The sequence below is a fragment of the Nuphar pumila genome, chromosome 7, assembly GCF_984573655.1.
Source record: "Nuphar pumila chromosome 7, dmNupPumi1.hap1.1, whole genome shotgun sequence".
In the NCBI taxonomy this organism is placed as follows: Eukaryota; Viridiplantae; Streptophyta; class Magnoliopsida; order Nymphaeales; family Nymphaeaceae; genus Nuphar; species Nuphar pumila.
The window spans coordinates 129,254,992-129,276,663 of record NC_143255.1 but is presented as its reverse complement, the minus strand read 5'-3'; the positions used below and the strand labels follow the sequence as shown (position 1 = coordinate 129,276,663).

The following is a 21,672-nucleotide window of genomic DNA, read 5'->3' as shown; positions in this document are numbered from 1 at the left end:
AATACCAATGATGAATTATTTAAATTAATGATTCTTTTATGTAATAATTCAATCAGTTTGTTAATAGTGATTTTGTACAGGATCTGGTACTAGGAGAATAAGACACACTTGCGCTTGCACTTAGATAGGGCCGTCTAGTGCTTGGTACGGTTATAACATATATGTTGGTGAAACTGTTGCATTATCACATATTAGAAAAGAAAAAACAATTTTTTACTGGTATTTTTGGGTTAAAATCTATTGGAGAGTTATAGGATTGGTATCAAAGCTTAGATATAAGATTCTTTGGGGATATCAATCCGTATTTCGAAAAAACAAACTTGGCATCAGAGACTAAGAAAAAAAAGTTGTGACTCTTGTCACGTCGAGCACTCCGACATCACTGTAAGTATGAGCCTGCTTAGTTTTGATTGTTTGATTTTACTATTACTTAAAAAATTGTAGTATAATGCCAGAACCTAGATACATGCTAGAGACCTCACATGAAAGACGTGACTGTAGGGTTCTGAAACTTACATAAACATTTATTTTTTTTAGAGGATAAGTATTAATCTTTGAGGGTATATATTTTATCAGAGTGTGCAACTCATTCATTTATAACCCTCTAAATTATATCTACATATTGATAACCTATGTACTAGACAAAAACATAAAAATACTTGAAAAAAAATCAGAAATTAATGAAGAATTTCAATATTGAGGAATTTATATAGGAATATGAGGCGAGCAAGAGAGACAAATACCCTCACTTATTCGAGTAAGTATTAAATTTCGTTGACGATTTTTTTTAAGGGTGGTAGAATGTTATACATGCGAATTTTGTTTATTTTAACTTTTAAATTTTAGCGAAATTTAAGTCAAATTCATGTTAAAATCAGGTTAAATTCAAGCGAAATTCAAAAGTTTAAGTTGAATTAAGACTCAACAAATCAACATTTTTAGCATCGAAAAATGACTATTTAAACGTCGAATTCTATGGAGTCTTTGGTTCTGTAGGTCTCCTAGAAGGTTACCCTGTCACTAAAGCCCAAGCTAGGGTAAAAAGTCCTCACATTTCTTCTATATCTTAATTAATTTCAAAATCTAATGAGTTATGACCCATATTTTTTTTATTAATAAAGGAGATTAATAGATATTAACCTCTTATATTAGAGATGATAATCTTGTCTAAGTTCATCTATATATAGAGGCCCTCATGAGGAGGATTAACTGTTACTTTTCCCTCCCTCTCCCATTCTTATCAGATTTCTCTAATATTTCTCTCTACCATCTTTTTTTTCTAACTTGGAGTTTTTTCAGCAGCCATTAAAGCTGCTCTAAGGTGCTAAGATGGGGGACGATGACATTAGCACATTCAGAGACTCGGTTAAGTAAGATTCATCTTACTCATGGCATAGATTGAATGCAAGCGCATAGATCATGCGTCTTGCCAATTCTATGGGCCGATTCATAGTGGATCAAATCTAGAACAAGTTAGAAAAGGGTTTTAAATTTATTTTTAAATTAATACCATGCTTAACGAATTTAAAAATACATTTTCGGTAAAACTATGCCCGCACGACCAAACTAGAAAATCGAGCAATGTGAAACACATAGTTTTATGTACATACATGATTTAAGATTGCTATATCCTTTTTTTCAGCATGATTGAATGCATATTTATTTTTGTTCATATGTTTATAATATGAATCATGTTCCTAAAAATTTATTTCATGTGTTGATGACTTTGCATGATAGCATCTTAAACTAGATATTATGCACGTAAATCATGAAATATATTGATAGTTTAGGATCCAAAGCATGTTTTATGACCATATGATGTTTTTACAAATCTATATGATGTTTAGATATTGTATGTGGTTGATGCATGATTTAAAATCAATATTTCACGTTGAAGCTGGTGTTCTTATATTTATCATGTTTTATATTGTGATGCAAGACAGACATTGGAAGCAAGAGGTTTTAAGTTGAGTAAGAGTAAAACAAAATATATGGAATGTCGGTTTAGTAAGCAACAAAGTAGTGATGGGAGTGTAGTGAAGCTTGGTGAACAAGAAATACCGGTGGATGATTGTTTCAAATATTTGGGATCTATCATTCAAAAGTATTGAGAAATTGATGGAGATGTAAATCATAGGATAAAGGTTGGGTGGATGGAAAAGTGCAACTGGAGTGCTGTGCGATCGTAGAATGCCATTGCGGTTGAAGGAAAAGTTTTATAGGATGACTATTAAGCCCGCTTTACTATATGGTACGGAATGTTGGGCTGTCAAGAGACATCATATTCAAAAAATGAGTGTAGCTGAGATGCGTATGCTTAGATGGATGTGTGGAAATACAATAAAAGATAAGATTCGGAACGAGGAGATACGTAAGAAGGTAGGCGTTGCACCCATTGAAAATAAGATGAGAGAGAATAGTTTACAGTGGTTTGGACATATTCGGCGAAGGCCTAATGATGCTCCAGTTAGAAGGATGGAGAAATGAGAAAATATATTAGTTAAAAGAGGTCGGGGTAGGCCTAGGAAGACATGGATGGAGATGATAGGAAATAATATGAATGCTTTGAACCTCACCAAGGACATGGCATTGGATAAAAATGATTGGAGGAGAAGGATTCATGTGGAAGACCCAGAATGATTTTCTTTTTTGGTTCATATCGTCGACCCCAATTATTTTGGGATGAAGGCGTAATTGTTGTTGTTGTTGTATATTGTGATGCACGTGCTATTATGATTTTTTTAACCGACTCATTGCGATATAATAATAATAGGTCTCAAATCGAATCACCTCAAGCCAAATCTTTTTATGGAGACCTTCTAGACATCTCGTAAGTGTAAAAGAAAAATTGGCCCCAGTAGTGGTACGAAATTGAGGGTTATGACTGCTGCATGACAAAACAAAAAAATTTCCCTGTGTGCAAAACAGTTTTCGATAGTCAGTTTTGTAGAAAATTTAATAAATCAATTGTTTGGTGTGTATGGATGATTATTGGATATGTGATAATTATATGGATAAAGCTAAGAAAAATAATAGAAAAATAAGTTTTGTTTTCTGTGAATCACAAAGTCTCAAACAAGTCGCGTGAAATTCTAGATTATGCAGAAAATCTGGATCTAAAACTGTCTCAGACAGGGTTCGGTCTAGAAAATTCATAGCATGGATTTTTTCAATGAAATTAGATGATTTGAAAAGGTAACACATACATCTATCATAAAAAAAAATTGAGAAATTGAAACTTCATATGGATTGAGGTTGATGTTATTTTCTTTGAAGAACTAATTTTTGCACTATTCTATTAGAGCAGAAAAATAGGTTTTAGTCCGTGATTTATTGCGATCAAACGAAAGTAGATTTTTATGATTTGTCACTTGTGTTTGAAAACTAACACCAGAGGATGTGACCACAAATTTTGATGGGTCTAATTCTGTTTTGTGTGTTTGCGAGCTTTTGATCCCAGTGTACCCATGTTGACGCTGGCACCTTTTGGTGCCGGAGCTGGGTGCTTTGGGTGCTGCCACAAATCACACTGTACAATATACAAATACATTGTATGTTTCAACAAATGTTTTACATCTACATTTGTTTATATTATAAGGGAGCCCTCTATTTGCAGTATACATATTGTTGCATTATGTATGCAGTATACATAATCTAGCTGCACCCTTGCACCCTTCTTTTGGAAAACAACCGTCATACCAGCCATACCTCCATCATACTACGTCCGGGCACCTACAAACCATGTGATATAGGTAACTGTGATAGTTGAATTGTAAAAGACATGGCATCTTAACAAGCGGACAGATCTTGGGCTAAAATCCCAAACTTTACCCTCTTCCCAATCCCTTTATTTATGCATGCACACACAGACATGGAGAAAGAAAGAAAATGTGCATGTAAGATATTTTAAGAACAATGTATTGAGGAAATAGATTACCAAATGCCTCCACATACTTTGGATCACCAGGGGACTTATCATCTGATGCATAACCAAAAAAAAAAGTGAAAGTTAATAGCAGGATGATGGCATTTTTTGTTGGTACCAACTACAAAGACTAACAAAAATGTCCAAAAACTAAGTGTGACTAAGATCAATGTATACGCTACAGTTAGGCCAGTAACAGGGAAACATAATCAAACTTTACTTTTTGGAGACAAACATGCACTACAGACAACAGGCACATTGGTCTGTACAGAAAGCAGAATGTGCTTTCTGCAGATTTTGGCAAAAAAAAAGGGGGAAAGTTTCTTATTTCCATGTGAAAAACAAAGACAAAAGAGAGAACACTTCATCTAAAAGGATTGAGGAAAAAATGCATTAAAAATGACATTCCTGGTTCAAGATTCCAGAACAGCAATCATACACAAAATATCCAGTCAAACATGTATAAACTATGTTGTTTAAGCTCCAGTGACCATCCCAATAATCACTTAAATTTACATGTTCAGAAAATCTGTTAGCTACAACTACAGATGATAATTTATCTCCATAATACAACCTATAACAGTCTGTAAACCCTTTAAAAGGAAAGCTGGAATACATGAAGCCATCAAAGCTACAGTTTGCCCTATCGACTTGAGAAAACATGACCAACTAAAAATAAAAAAACTGAGACAGCATTAGCAGCTTGTTAAAATATGGTTGTTGTTATATATATATATATATATATATATATATATATATATATATATATATATATATATATATATACATACTCAGTCCAGGGGTATTTTGGTCTTTTGACCACTATAACAGGTGTTGCCCTTTGCATGTTTTTTATTTTTCTTTTTTATTGTATACTGTAGTATTTGTTAAAATGTAAACTGTAATATATATATATATTATTTAATATTATTATATTTTCTTTTATTATTTTCTTTTTCTATTTTTCTTTATTTTCTTTTTTAGCATCTAGTTTAATAGAAACTAGATATTTGATCCAGTCAAGTTCCTGTTGGAACTTGACTGTGCAAATAGCTGTTGGACTGTAGTCCAACAGCTATAATAAATGTTGTTGGACTATAGTCCAACAGCTATAATAATAAATGCTGTTGGACTGTAGTCCAACAGCTATATTAAGAGACGTTGGAATCCAACGTCTCTTTTGGAGAGCTCAAAATGAGCTCTCCTCTCTCCCACTTTTTTGTATATATAGGGGTGAACCCCTTCAATGTATATTACCATGCTTCTTAAGCATTTTGTTCATGAATAAAGTATTATTTATTTTTCAAGTGTTCTTCCTTTTATACCCTTTCAAGGGTCATGCTTGTAGTGTCTCCAATAGACACTTGTTTGTGAGTTATTTGTGCATTTGTTGAAGACCACCATTTCATTACATGGTATCAGAGCTACGAAATCCTTAGATCTTGAAGTGCTTCCGCCTCGATTTCCATGCCACATTTACAAAAGGTGTTTCATCACCTTGTTCTTGGCTCAAGAAGATTTGTTTGAAGAAAGGCGAACTTGTGCTACAAAAAATTTTGGTTTTGTATCCTCTCTTATTCCTTTGTCTACTCTTTTTCTTTTCTTTTTATTTTTCTCTCTCTCTCCTCCTATTTATTCCTCTCTTACCCTTGTAAAAGATGGATGACAATGATAAGATCACCATCATTCCTATGAAGCTAAATGATACTAACTATGTAATGTGGGCTTCGATTATAAAGCACCACATTTGGGGAAAAGGTTTATAGGGTATATTGGATGGTTCCGATTTGGAACCTAAACTATCTCTTACCAAGAAAGAGGGTGATAAAGAGGTTCCTCTAACGGAAGAAGAGAAGAGTAAGGCATTAGCCACTTATGAAAAGAAATGGAAAGAATGGAGAATAGGGCATGCAAAAATTATGTCATGGCTCATCAATAGCATAGACATTAAAAAATGCTCTAGTCTAACTAAGTTTGAGCATGCCGATAAGGCTTGGGAATACCTCAAAAACATGTATTCCCTTAAAGATATTGCACATGTATGCAATTTACAAGATAAAGTTCGGACAATGACTCAAAAAGATAAAACTATTCGAGAATATTATAATGAGTTGTCCGAACTTTGGGAAGAGTTGGCGCTTCTTGAGCCCAAATGGCATTGTGCCGAAGAGATCGAGCTTCGCCAAAAGCAACTCGATATGGAACATTTCTATCAATTTGTGAATGGTCTAAGGCCGGAGTTTGAATCCACCAAATCGGCCCTTTTACATCGTGGAAAAATTCCTTCTATTGTTGATACTATAGAAGGGCTCACTATGGAGGAAAATAGACTTAGAAAAAGTACTCCAAAAGTTGATAATGACTCTGTTTTAGCTGTATCTAGACCGGGAAATCATACTCGTACTTACAAGCCGCCTCATTTTGGAAGGCAAAACGGCGACTTTGATAAAAGAAAAGTTATTTGTCATCATTGTCATGAACCGGGGCACTATAGGCCTCAATGTCCAAAGTTAAAAAGAAGAGAAGAAAAAAGAGTTGCATCTGTTGAATCTGAGTCAAAAGATCAAGATGCACCTGTGTCTATGGCTCAACTGATGGAAATCCTTCAACCTCTTCTCAAAGGGGTATCCTCCTCAACCGAAGCCTCAACTGGAGCGGCAGTTGCATCTTTCTCCGGTCCAGGATACTTTCCTTGGCTTTTAGATTCTGGTGCTTCTTTTCATATGACCCCAAATGTTAATAGTCTATCCGAATGTCTTAAAAATAACTCAAGTGTGTCAAAGGTTTTTACAGCCGATGGCACATCTCTCGAAGTAAAAGGAATAGGATGTTTTGAAAATCTTCAAAAATCCAAAAGATTTTTTATCCCAGAAGTTAGATATATCCCTAAACTTAATTTGAATCTCTTATCTGTCTCGCAAATATCTGATTATGGATGTAATATCTCTTTCTCTTCTCATGGTTGTTGGGTACAGGATCGCCAGTCAGGGAAGCTGATTGGGGAAGGCCATAGAGAAGGAGGACTTTATTACATGGACTTTTTGGAATTACCCAAGAATGCATTTTGTTATAATATTCAGAAATTAGAATTGGATTTATGGCACAAAAGGCTTGGCCATCCTCATATGTCTAAAATTCAATATTTTCCAAGTTTGGAAAAATTTTGTAATTCTGAAATTTTTTCTTGTAAAGACTGCATTCTTGGCAAAATGAAAAGGTTACCATTTCTTAGTAGAACTTTTGTTTCCTCATGACCACTTGAGTTAATACATTCGGAGGTTTGGGGCCCCGCACCAGTTATTTCCAAAGGTGGTTATACATATTATGTCATTTTTGTTGATGACTTTTCTAGACATACTTGGATTTATTTTCTTAAACATAAATCTGATGTCTTTGCTAACTTCCAAATATTTCATAAAATGGTTAAAAATAAGTTTCAAAATGATATTTCTGTTTTTCGCACTGATTCAAGGGGAGAATTTATGTCCAACGAATTCAAAGACTATCTCAATTTACATGGTATTACACATCAAAGATCATGTCCACACACTCCACAACAGAATGGCCTAGCCGAACGCAAACATCGGCACATTATGGAAACTACTAGGACATTGTTAATTGCAAATCAAGTTCCAACAAGTTTTTGGGCTGAAGCGGTCCTAACTGCCACCTACCTCATTAATAGGATGTTATCTTCCTCATTAAAGAATACAACTCCAATAGAAAAGCTTGTTAATTTAACTCCAGATTATTCTAGATTAAGAGTCTTTGGATGCAAATGTTTTGTTTTCACCAACAGAAATGACAAACTCTCTCCTCGTGCAATCCCATGTGCCTTTTTAGGATATGCTGATAATAAAAAAGGCTACAGGTGTTTCGATTTTCAAAATGACAAATTATATGTGTCAAGAAATGTATCTTTTTTGGAAAAAGAAAGCTTCTTTGAATTTGAAAAATCCAAGGATGTCACTGAATACTCGTTTTTAATTGATCCAACTTCAAAATCCAATGAATGTGATGTTGGATGTGACCTTGACAATGATCAAAGTCCTATTGTTGTTGAAAATGATGATAATGAAGAGCAAATCCATAGGGATGTTAGTCTACAATATTCAAGACGTAGAGAGCAAAATCTTCCATGTGCATTACAAAAATACTCTGAAGTCTCACCTAGAAGAACGTCTAGAATCTCTAAACCTCCAGAAAAAATTGTGTCTTATGAATCTTTTTCACCCACGTATAGGGCCGCCATTACATTAATACAATCATATGTTGAACCATCATCCTATTCTCAAGCAAAAAATCATATAGAATGGATAGAAGCCATAAAAATAGAATTGAATGCTGACTGGGGAGGTGATCACAATAATAGACACTCAACTACTAGTTTTTGTGTGTTCCTAGGTGAAACCTTAATTTCGTGGAGGTGCAAGAAGCAGCAGAAAGTCTCTCTTTCCTCCACCGAAGCTGAATACAGAGCCATGGCAACCACCACTATGGAGGTTGTTTGGCTCAGACGATTGCTGGCGGATATGGGAGCTAAAGCAACGCAAGCTTCAAAGATGTGTTGTGACAACAAAAGTGCGATCTACATTGCAAGCAACCGGACATTCCATGAGCGCACTAAACACATTGAGATGGACTGTCACTATGTCAAAGAGGAATACTTACATGGAACCATTGATCTGCCATATGTTACATCAGAATATCAATTAGCAGACTTCTTCACCAAGCCTCTCGCTGCTCCCAGATTTCACTTCCTCTTAGACAAACTTTCGCTCATTGTACCGTAAGTTTGAGGGGGAGTGTTAAAATGTAAACTGTAATATATATATATATATATATATTATTTAATATTATTATATTTTCTTTTATTATTTTCTTTTTCTATTTTTCTTTATTTTCTTTTTTAGCATCTAGTTTAATAGAAACTATATATTTGATCCAGTCAAGTTCCTGTTGGAACTTGACTGTGCAAATAGCTGTTGGACTGTAGTCCAACAGCTATAATAAATGTTGTTGGACTATCCAACAGCTATAATAATAAATGCTGTTGGACTGTAGTCCAACAGCTATATTAAGAGACGTTGGAATCCAACGTCTCTTTTGGAGAGCTCAAAATGAGCTCTCCTCTCTCCCACTTTTTTGTATATATAGGGGTGAACCCCTTCAATGTATATTACCATGCTTCTTAAGCATTTTGTTCATGAATAAAGTATTATTTATTTTTCAAGTGTTCTTCCTTTTATACCCTTTCAAGGGTCATGCTTGTAGTGTCTCCAATAGACACTTGTTTGTGAGTTATTTGTGCATTTGTTGAAGACCACCATTTCATTACAGTATTGTCAAGGGCATTTATGTCCCTTGACAATACAACAACTTTATAGCTGTTGGGAGGTCCTAGGGGTGGCAATCGTGTCGGGTTGGCGGGTCAGCATACCTCAACCCTAACCCGACCCGTTTATTAAACGGGTCGGCTGTGGCAAACACAAACCCGGCCCGTTTAATAAACGGGTAACCCGACACGACCCACCAACCCATTTAATAAATGGGTTGGGTCGGGTAAACGGGTTCGCGGGTTGACGGGTTGACCCACCCGCCTAACCCGTTTATTAAACGGGTCAGCCGGGTTGGTATACCCCTAACACGAACCCGACCCGTTTGATAAACGGGTTAGGCGGGTCGACCCGTTTATTAAACGGGTTCGTTCTTTCCAAACCCGAACCCGCCTAAGAGGCGGGTTGGCGGGTCGTGTCAGGTTTTGCCACCCCTAGGAGCTCCCAACACTCACCCCCTCTGTGTATATATATGGGCCTTGAGCCCCTTGTAAAAGCATGCATTTTGTGTGCATTTAAAGTGAATAAACATAATTTTTTATGTTGTGTATGTTATTCTAATTCCCTAAGTGGCGATTGTGCTTTGCTGCCTTTGTGGGATTTGTATTGGCCTCTTGTTTGAGGTGTGTGAAGAATACTTGATTTTATTACATGGTATCAGAGCCATTGCTTTTTTTATCATAGTAAAAGCGGGCTCGTATAGATGTGAGATTGTGGACTCGTGGTGCCCAAAAAAATTATGCCTTCATTCTCTTCTTCATCTCTAATTTTCTATCTTTCTCTCTTTTTCTCTCCTTGCACCTACGGAGGATGAAGGAGAAGTAATCACCATCATACCCGTGAAGCATAATGACACAAACTATGTGATGTAGGCTGTAATGAAATATGCGGAAGAATCCAAGAATGCTAAAGCATTCACTATGTCCCACACGGACAAATGCAACAAGCATAAGAGAGGAAATCCACTAAGGGATATACGAAGGGCCTTATAAAAAGGCTACACACATGAAAAATAATATCACTATTATTGAAGAGGAGCTCTCAAGAGCAATGCTACATACAAGGGGGGTTCCCCCTATTTATAAGAAAAGGAGACCAAAGGGGCTCCCAATACAGTCGTTGGGAGCCCCAACGGTCACAATTGTGACCGTTGGGGGCCCCAACGACTCCATTGTGGGGCCCCTTTTCGGTATCCAAAAATACATTTAAAAAATAAAAAATAAAAAACAGTGAAATAAAAGAAATAAAACAAGTACCCCTATTGGGTACTTGTGAAAAGACCATAATACCCCTATCGGGTATTATGGTGAATATACATCTATATTTATATATATATATGTATTATTACATATTATTACATATGTTTTAACACCCCCCTCAAACTTTACGGGGGAATGACCGAAAGTTTGCCAAGAAGGAACAAGAAGCGAGGAGCAGGCAGGGATTTGGTAAAGAAATCAGCAAGTTGATATTCTAAAGTGACATATGGCAGTGTAACTGTCCCACGAAGATATTCATCACGTACATAGTGACAGTCAATTTCAATATGCTTAGTCCTCTCATGAAAGGTGTGGTTGCTGGCAATGTAGATGGCACTTTTGTCGTCGCAACAAAGCTTCGAAGCACCGGTAATTTCGACTCCCATATCTTGAAGAAGACTTCGAAGCCACACAAGCACCATTGTAGTAGTTGTCATAGCCCTGTATTCTGCTTCAGTAGAAGACAATGAGACTTTCTGCTGTTTCTTGCACCTCCAAGCAATTAGCGAATCTCCTAGGAAAACACAAAAGCCAGTAGTTGAGATGAGATTCGATCATTTGGGTTTCTTCCCCAGTCAGCATCAGTATAAGCCAGTAAGTCTAAGGAAGAGAGTGAGGATAGGAATAGCCCTTTAGTCAAAGTATTTTTGATGTATCGAATGATCCGGAGCACAGCACTCATGCACAGATGTAGGAGCATGCTGAAATTGGCTTGCAGAGTGCACAGCATGAGCAATATCCGGCCTGGTGATAGTCAGATAGGTGAGGGAGCCAATGAGTTGCATGTAGGGCGTAGGATCATCCAGCAGAACTCCATCCTCTAGTCGAAGTTTAGCATTGATAACCTCGGGAGTCTCCACCTTTTTGTCATCTGAAATCCCAGATTTGGAACATATGTCTGCAGCAAGCTTCATCTGTGACAATATATACCCTCGAGGAGAGTATGCTACTTCTATACCAAAAAAGTACCTGAGAAAACCCAGATCAGACATATCAAAATTATGTTTTAACATATTTTTAACTTTAAGAATATCACTTTCATCATTGCCAGTGATGATCATATCATCAACATAAAGCAGAAGGATGATGATACTATTACCTGCACGTTTAACAAAAAGAGCAGTGTCAGTATAACATGAGCGAAATCCCAATTGTAACATGATAGCACAAAATCTATCATACCAAGCCTTAGGGGCTTGTTTAAGACCATATAAAGCTTTTAATAACCGAAGAGTTTGACCTTGGTTAACACTAATTCCCGGCAGAGGGTCCATATATACTTCTTCATTCAACTGACCATTAAGAAAGGCATTTTTAACATCTAATTGGAATATAGGCCATTTCTTAGATGATGCTACCGCAATTAAGGTTCTAACGCTTGTCATGCGAGCCACGGGAGCAAAAGTCTCCTCATAATCAATGTCATACTCTTGTGAGTATCCCTTAGCAACTAATCTAGCTTTATAACGTTCTAGGGAACCATCACTTTTTGTTTTGACTTTGTAGACCCAGCGACATCCTATAGCTTTCTTATTTGGAGAAAGGTGAACTATTTCCCAAGTTTTAGCCTTATTTAAAGCATCTAGTTCAACTTTCATTGCTTCAACCCAATGAGGAATATTTTTTGCTTGATTATAGTGGGAAGGTTCATAGTAAGAATGCAAGGCAATTAGACAAGCTCTATATTTAGGTGAGAGAGTTTCATATGAGACAAACCTATTAGGTGGAATTGATTCTCTAGAAGAACGCCTAAGGGAGGTTTCTTCTAGGGGTTCATTAAGCCGCAAGAATTTTTCTAAAGCACTAATAGGTTGTGCTTCCTCACGCCGAGTGTATACTTGGAGATTGTCACCATTAGTTGGTGATACACCATTATCATGAGAATCATGAGTATTTTCTAAAAATTCCGGATGACTCAAAAGGTCATCATTTGAGTCTTCTAAAAGATCATTGATAAACATATAATCAATTTCATTTGGTTTTTCCAAAATTTCAAATCCATTTTCATCTTCTAAAATGGTCACATCTTTGGAGACAAATAATTTATTGTTCTTATAGTCAAAGCATCTATAGCCCTTTTGATTTTCACCATATCCTAAAAATACGCATTCTATTGCTTTATGTGACAATTTATCTCTTTTACGTAAAAGAACAAAGCATTTACACCCAAAAATACGAAGACGATTGTAGTCGGGTGTCATATTGAAAAGTTTTTCATAAGAAGAGATATTGTTCAATTTTGAAGATGGCATCCTATTGATTAAATAGGTGGAGGTTAACACGGCTTCGGCCCAAAAACTTTTAGGAATATTTTTAGAAATGAGTAAGGATCTAGTGGTTTCTAAAATATGTCTATGTTTTCTTTCCGCTAGACCGTTTTGTTGAGGAGTTCTTGGGCAAGATTTTTGATGAAAAATGTCATGTTGTTTTAGATATGATTGAAAATCATTTGATAAGTACTCTCCACCCGAATCGGATCTAAGAATGGATATTTGACTTTGAAATTGATTTTGAACTTTTACATGAAATTCTTTGAAGAAGTTAAAAACTTCCGATTTAAAGTTAAGAAAATAAATCCATACATATCTAGTATAATCATCAATAAAAGTAACATAATACGAATAACCACCTTTGGATAGAACCGGAGATGGTCCCCATACATCGGAATGCACCAATTCAAAAGGTCTTGTTGTTACAAAGGTTCTAATAGGAAAAGGAGTATACTTCATTTTTCCAAAAATGCAATCTTTGCAATTGATATCTTTTTCTTTACAAAACTCGTTTCCAAAAGGAAAAAGATACATTTTAGAGTAACTTGGATGTCTAAGCCTTTTATGCCAAGTTTCAATATTTTTGTCTTGGACATAAGTACAAAATGAGGTATTTGGAAGTATTAAGTTATCCATAAAATAAAGGTCTCCCTTCCTATGGCCTTGCCCAATCCGCTTCCCGGACCGAAGATCCTGCACAAAGCACCCTTGGGATGAGAAAGATATTTCACATCCATGGTCGGCTATTTGAGAAACGGAAAAGAGGTTAAGATTTAATTTGGGAACTATTCTAATTTTTGAAACAAGAAAATTTTGAACATTTTTAGAATCAAGAGTTCCAATACCATTTATTTTGAGAAAAGTTCCATCGACCGTAGAGACACAAGATATTTTTGAATTGGTGTGCACATTGGTTAATGCATTTTCATGAGGAGTCATGTGAAAAGAGGCGCCGGAATCTAAAATCCAAGAGTACGTACCGGGAGGTGATGATGAGGCAATGGCGGCACCGGAGGTGGAAGAAGTAGCCTTTAGAATTTGTTGGAGAGCCAAGGAGATTTGACCAAGAGTATCTTTGAGATCCCCGTTCTTGCCGTCATCTTCTTTGGTGGATGATTCCTCAACGGAAGCCACCTTTGGCTTGAATGCCTCATTTAGCTTTGGGCAAACGGGTTTAATATGTCCCGGCTCATAACAATGATGACATATAATCATTTTTCTTCCACCACTCCCTTGCTTACCAAAATGAGGTGGTTTGTATGTTTTAACATGATTGCCGGGTTTAGATACGACAAGAACTTCATCTATGCTTTTATCCATGCTATGCCTAGTCTCTTCTTGAGTAATCTCGGCAATAGCCTCTTCTAAGGGAGGAAACGTAGATCTATAGAGAAGTGAAGATCTAACTTGTTCAAATTCGGGACGAAGCCCAAATAAAAATTGAAACAATCTATCTTGTTCCATTTGTTTTTGTCTTAGTACCACATCCTCCATAGCCACCCATTTAGGCTCTAAAAGAGCCAATTCATCCCACAAAGGATTTAGAGCACTATAATAGTCTTGTATGCTCATGTCACCTTGTTTTGTGGTTCTCACTTTTTCTTGCAAAAAATAAACTCTTGCAAGATCCTTTTGGGTAACCATACCCTTCATAAAAAACCAAGCTTCATTTGCCCGGCGGAATTTTGCAATATTTGCACATACCTTAAGTTCAACATTATTCATAAACCATGCTAGGATTTTTGCATGGTTGCTCTCCCAATCTTCCATTTGGTGATGATAATCTTCAATAGCCTTGAGACGAGCATCGCCTTCAAGTGCTTTCTCTTGATCTTCTTCCATCTTTGTGAGCTTAAGTTGGGGTTCCGGAACGGTTCCCATTACATAACCCCAAAGCTTCTTGCCTTTGAGATTATTCTCCATTGCGGATGCCCACATCATGTAATTTTTCCCATTGAGCTTGAATGATAGATCGATCTTGACTTCCATTGCTACAAAATGGAGGTGTGAGAAAAAAAAGGAAGTAGAGAGATACACGATTTTACCTTAGAAGATCGTATGACTCTGATACCATGTAATGAAATATGCGAAAGAATCCAAGAATGCTAAAGCATTCACTATGTCCCACACGGACAAATGCAACAAGCATAAGAGAGGAAATCCACTAAGGGATATACGAAGGGCCTTATAAAAAGGCTACACACATGAAAAATAATATCACTATTATTGAAGAGGAGCTCTCAAGAGCAATGCTACATACAAGGGGGGTTCCCCCTATTTATAAGAAAAGGAGACCAAAGGGGCTCCCAATAGAGTCGTTGGGAGCCCCCAACGGTCACAATTGTGACCGTTGGGGGCCCCAACGACTCCATTGTGGGGCCCCTTTTCGGTATCCAAAAATACATTTAAAAAATAAAAAACAAAAAATAAAAAACAGTGAAATAAAAGAAATAAAACAAGTACCCCTATTGGGTACTTGTGAAAAGACCATAATACCCCTATCGGGTATTATGGTGAATATACATCTATATTTATATATATATATAGATGTATTATTACATATTATTACATATGTTTTAACAGTAGGCGTCCATAGTGAAGCACAAGATTTAAGAAAATGGCCTATGGGGTTGGTTTGGTGGATGGATCCGACAAAGAACCGAAGTTTGTACTCACCAAGAATGAAAACGGCAAGGAGAATGCACTTCAAGGTGATGAGATGAATAAAGTCATGTCGACTATGAAAAGAGGTGGAAAGAGTGAAAAATGGGTCATTCCAAAATCATGGGATGACTCATTAATTGTGTTGAAATAAAAAAATGTTCTAGCTTAGCATTAGCAAAGTTTGAATTTGCTAGTGATGCTTAGAAATATTTTCAAAATATGTATTCTTTAAGAGATGTAGTTCATATATGTAATCTCCAAAAGAAGAAAAGATTCATCGCCCAAGGAGATACGAGAATAAGAGAATATTACAATGCTTTCTCTCTCTCTTTTGGGATGAATTGGCTCTCTTTGAGCCTAAGTGGCATTACCCACTTGACATTGAACTCCGAAAAAAGCAAATCAACTTGAAGCATTTTTACCATTTCATAAATAGGCTTAGGCCTGAATATGAAAGAACAAAATTGGCCCTCCTTCATAGAAGAGGTGTTCTTTCCATAGTAAAAACTTTAGAAGAACTAACTATGAAAGAAAATAGATTGGAAAAAAGCTTCTCTACCAAAGATGAGGAATCGGTGTTGGATATGTCAAGACTCGGGAATCATACCAAAGCATATAGGCCTCCTCACTTTGGAAGAGGTCAAAATGATTATGGAAAGAGATCAAGTGATTATGAGAAGAGCTCAAATGACTATGAAAGAAATTCTAGTGACTATGAGTACAAGAGAAGTGGTAAGATAATGTCATTTTTGCAAAGAAACGGACCACATCAAGCCATTTTGCCCAAAAAGGAGAAATGAAAAGAAGGTGGCCTCTATGGGATCATCGAGCGAAAAGAGTGGTATAGATAAAGGTTCTAAGAACGTATCGTTTGTTCAAATCATGAAAATCTTTTAATCACTAATCAAGGGTCAATCTTCCTCTCTTTGGTGCGATTGTATCAACATGCGTGGACCCCGATAATAACTATTGGATTCTTGAATCCGGTGCCTCTTTCCATAAGACTCCAAATAAGTTCATACTATCCAAATGTTTAATTAACTCAAATGATTTTTAAGTTTCAACCATTGACGAAACATCTTTAAAAATTAAAAGCTTGGGTACTTTTGAATTTTTTTTCAAAAATTATATTCCAAATATTAGAGTAGTACCTAAATTTAACTTAAACCTCTTATCGATTTCTCAAATAACCGACCATGGGTATGAGGTCACATTTTCATCTAATGATTGCTTGGTACAGGATCTACAATCTAAGAATTTGATTGGACGAGGCTATAGAAGAAGAAACTTCTACTACATGAACAACTTGAAATTATCAAATCAAATTTTTTGTAGTTTTGTTGAAAAGAAAAGTATTGAACATTGGCATAAGAGATTAAGACATCCAAGCATGTCAAAAATGTATTTTTTCCCTTTTCTTGAAAATTGTAATGAAAAGAATTTGACTTATGAAAATTGCATAATTGGAAAAATGAAATCTCTACCTTTTGAAAATAACCAATTTGTATCTAAAGAACCTTTTAGTTAATAAATTGAATGTACGGGAACCGACACCAATAAATTTACAAAGGAGTTTCTTATTATGTAATTTTTGTGGATGATTATAGTACGCACACATGGATCTACTTTCTTAGACTCAAATATGAAGTATTTGAATGTTTTCAAATTTTTTATAGTTATGTTAAAAATCAATTCAAAACAACTATTAAAATATTTAGATCTGATTCCGAAGGAGAATTTTTGTCAAAAGATTTCAAAAGCTTTCTTGATCAACAAGAGATTGCTCATAAAAAATCTTGCCCCTTACACCCCACAACAAAATGTTTTGACCGAAAGAAAACATCAACATTCTAATATCAAAAAATGTTTCAAAAAGGTTTTGGGCCGAAGCCGCCCTTACGGCGGTTTACTTAATCAATAGAATGCCTTCCACTATTCTTCGAAATACTTCTTCTATTGAAAAACTATTTAAAATTCCTTTCAATTATTCGAGATTAAAAATCTTTGGGTGTAAATATTTTGTTCTTTCCAACAAAAATTATAAACTTTTTGTTAAAGTCATTCTTGTGTTTTCTTAGGCTACGCCGAAAACCAAAAAGGATTTAGGTGTTATAATATTAAAAATGACAAACTTTACATCTCAAGAAATGTAACTTTTCTTGAAAGTGAAAATGATTTTGGAAAAATTGAGTCTAAGAAACCACGTGAGTACTACTTTTTGTTTGATCTAATGAATTAGGATAATAATGATAATTTTGATTAAAGTAATAATGTTGATGAAAATAGTGATATTCATGAGAGTGTCGGAGGTAACACTCATGAAGGTGATATACCTATTTTTGAACCTCACAATGAACTTTAAACATATTCTTGTCGTACACAAAGCCAACCATCATGTGCATTAGAAAGGTACACCCAAAGTCAAGACATAGATCAATCTAGTATTAGAAGATCTACAAGGATATCTCAAGCACCTAGTAGGCTTGTATCCTATGAGTTCTTTGAACCCCACTATAGAGCTTGTCTTATGGCTATACATTCTTACATCGATCTCTCTTCCTATAATGAGGTCAAAAATCATCATGAATGTATTGAGGCCATGAATAATAACTAGAAACCTTAGAAAAGGCTAAAACTTGGGATATTCAATCCATGTCTATAGGAAAGAAAACCAAAGGATGTAGATGTGAAAATGTCTTCAAAGAGACAATCTGCACAAAGGCACTAAATCTTCAATATATAATGTGTGCACAAAAGCACAACAACATAACTTGAAACAAGAGTGCACAAGAGCACAACACATAAATGAGAACACAAATGCTCAAAGGCATAAAAAATAAGAAGAATCTTTATTGAAGTGAATAGGAGCTTTGCTAGAAAGCTTAAACAATACAAAGGGGGTTCACCCCTATTTATAATCCACAAGGAACAAAGGAGGGGCTCCAAAGTAGACGTTGGAGCCCCTCCAACGGTTAGAAATCTAACTGTTGGAGGGGACCCAACATCTATTTGTGAGGCTCCTCAAGAATGAAAAGAAAAGAAAAAATAAATCACAAACATATTCCAAAATATGAATATGCGTAAAAGAGAGTGAAAAGACAAAATTACCCTTAGGGGATATTACAGAAAGAATATATATATATATATATATATATATATATATATATATATATATATATATATATATATATATATATATATATATATTAACAACCCCCCCCCTCAAGCTTACGGTGCGATGACCGAAAGTTTGCCAAGGAGAAAATGGAAGTGTGGTGAACACAACACCTTGGTGAAAAAATCACCTAGTTGATATTTTGATGTCACATACGGTAGATCAATGACATTCTTTAGATATTCTTCTCTAACATAGTGGCAGTCCATCTCGATATGCATCGTGCGCTCATGAAAAGTGTGATTCTTTGCAATATATATAGCACTTTTGTTGTCGCAGCATAACTTTATAGGCCTTTAAATACTAACCCCCATATCTTTCGGTAGTTGCCGAATCCAAACAATTTTCATGGTGATGGTTGCCATAGCTCGATACTCTGCCTTCGTAGAAGATAACGACACTTTTTGTTGTTTCTTGCATCTCCATGAAACCAAAGATTCTTCTAAAAGAACACAAAAATCAGTGGTGGAATGATGATTATTTGGGTCACCTCCCCAACCTGAGTCAGTATAAGCAATTAAATTTAACTCAGAAGACAAAGATAAAAATACTCACTTATTTATAGATCCCTTCACATATCTGATGATCCGAAGCGCAACACTCATATGAACTGTTAATGGTGCATGTTGAAATTGACTTGCAACATGCACTACATGGGAGATATATGGCCTGGTATTACTAAGATATATTAATAAACCGACAAGTTGCTTGTAAGGAGTAGGATTTGCTAAGGGAATCCCATCATCAATCTTCATTTTTTTTTCCTACTGTTTCAGGAGTATCACAAGTTTTGTCATCTGAAATGCCTGACTTGTCAATGATCTCATAAGCAAGTTTAGTTTGAGACAAAAAATACCTCCTGTGAGAATAGGCAACTTCAATGCCCAAGAAATATGTCAGAAAACCCAAGTCTGACATTTCAAATTTTTCGGTTGGAGTAGATTTGATACTTTTGATCCCTATTGCATCATCCCCTGTGATTAACATATCATCAACATATAATAACAGAATTACAATACCTGTATCAGAATTCTTGACAAATAGAACAGTGTCAGTGTAGCATGAAACAAAACCATTTTCTATCATTACACCGGTAAATCGATCATACCAAGCCTTAGGAGCTTGCTTCAAACCATAAAGAGCTTTTTCTAGACGAAGAACCTTACCTTTAGGTACATTCATACCCAGAGGAGCATCCATATAAACTTCTTCATGTAAATCTTCATTTAAGAAAGCATTTTTGACGTCCATTTGATATATGTTCTATTTTTTAATAAATGAAATTGTAATTAAGCACCTAACAGTAACCATACGTGCAACAGGGGCAAAGGTTTCATCGTAGTCAATACCATATTCTTGACTACACCCCTTGGCAACAAGACGTGCTTTATATCTTTCAAGAGACCCGTCACTCTTAGTTTTAACTTTAAAAATCCACCTAGATCCTATAGTTTTCTTTTCTTTAGGTAAATCTTGGAATTCCCAAGTTTTGGCTTTCCTAAGGGCTCTAAGTTCATTATCCATTGCTTCCTTCTACTCTATCATTTTATTGGCTTCTTCAAAAATTTTAGGTTCTATATAAGAATGAATAACACTAAGGCATGCTTGATATTTAGGCGAGAATGATTCATAGGAAACAAATCTAGAAGGATCTTTCCTAATTCTTTTGGTTCTACGAGAGTTATTTAATGAGGAAGATTCACTATACTTTTCAATTGCACTTTTAAAATTATTTTTGTCTCTGTGTATAAGTAACGAGATCATTAAATGTTCTTTCCTCTATAGGTGGATCAATAGGTTGATAAGAAGGATGGTTGTCTTCAACTATATTTTCTTTTTTACTGAAGTCATTGAGTTCATCATCGCTAGAGATATCATTATCTCTAGATAGTAACTCAAGCAAGAAAGAATAATCCATATTCTCTTTATGGGATTCATCTTTCTCAAAACCACTAACATTTTCTAAGAAAGTCACATTCCTAGAGACATGTAGTTTGTTGTTCTTAACATCATAGCATCTAAATCCTTTTTGAGTTTCGGAATATCCAAGAAATACACAAGAAATGACTTTTGGTGAGAGTTTATCATTTTTGTCGGTAAGGATAAAACATTTACATCCAAAAATTCTTAACCTATTGTAATCGGGTTTCTTTGGGTATAAAATTTCAAAAGGTGAGGTTTTGTTTAGATTTTTTGAAGGAAGCCGATTTATAAGATAAACGCATGTAAGAGCCGCCTCGTCCCAAAATCTTTTAGGAATGTTTTGAAAAATGAGTAAGGTTCTAGTTGTTTTAATAATATGCCTATGTTTTCTTTCAGCTAGACCATTTTGTTGCGGTATTTTTGGACAAGATCTTTGATGAACTATTCCATGATTGTCAAGATAATTTTTAAAATCATTTGAAAGATACTCTCCTCCGGAATCAGTTCTAAAAATTTTTAAATTACCATTAAATTTATTTTTAATCATCATATGATATGTCTTAAACGTTGCAGAGACTTCATGCTTATGTTTAAGGAAGTATATCCAACAAAATCTTGCATAATCATCAACAAAAATAACATAGTAAGCGAATATTTCCTTAAATATCACGGGTGTCGATCCCCATACATCCGAGTACACAAGTTCAAAGGGTTTGTTTTTAAACATAGATCTTTGTTCAAAAGGCAAGCTTCTCATTTTTCCAAGAATGTAATCATTACAAGTGAAATTACTTTTACAGAGGTCCTTAACAAAATGCAAATAAGAAAGCTTGACGACGTTGAGATGTCCAAGTCTTTTATGCCAAACATTTATATCTTTATGTTGGGCAATATTACAAAAAGAATGTTTTGGAATTTGTAGAAACTCTATATAGTAGAGATTTCCTTTTCTAGAGCCTTCCCCAACTAACTTCCCGGACCGACGATCATGTATCCAACATTTATTTGATGAGAACTTCACATCCATGGTCTGAGAGTTGAGAAACCGAAAGCAAGTTTAAATTTAATTTTCATAAATCTAATTTTTGAAATAAAAAAATCTTGTTTTTCAAATTTTTTT

General features: G+C 35.4%; 1 protein-coding gene across 2 annotated transcripts in view; it reads right to left on the bottom strand.

The window, feature by feature from the left end:
- LOC149833498 (coiled-coil domain-containing protein SCD2-like) overlaps positions 1–21,672 on the bottom strand; it is an 80,224-nt gene that overhangs the window by 3,154 nt on the left and 55,398 nt on the right. For both annotated transcript variants that reach the window (XR_016433427.1, XM_090015161.1), the window contains exon 14: positions 3,938–3,979. Coding sequence is in view for 1 of the 2 variants with exons in the window: in XM_090015161.1 (XP_089871287.1) it covers positions 3,938–3,979 (42 nt within the window). In the remaining variant the exon portion in view is untranslated. The remainder of the gene's footprint in view (positions 1–3,937; positions 3,980–21,672) is intronic.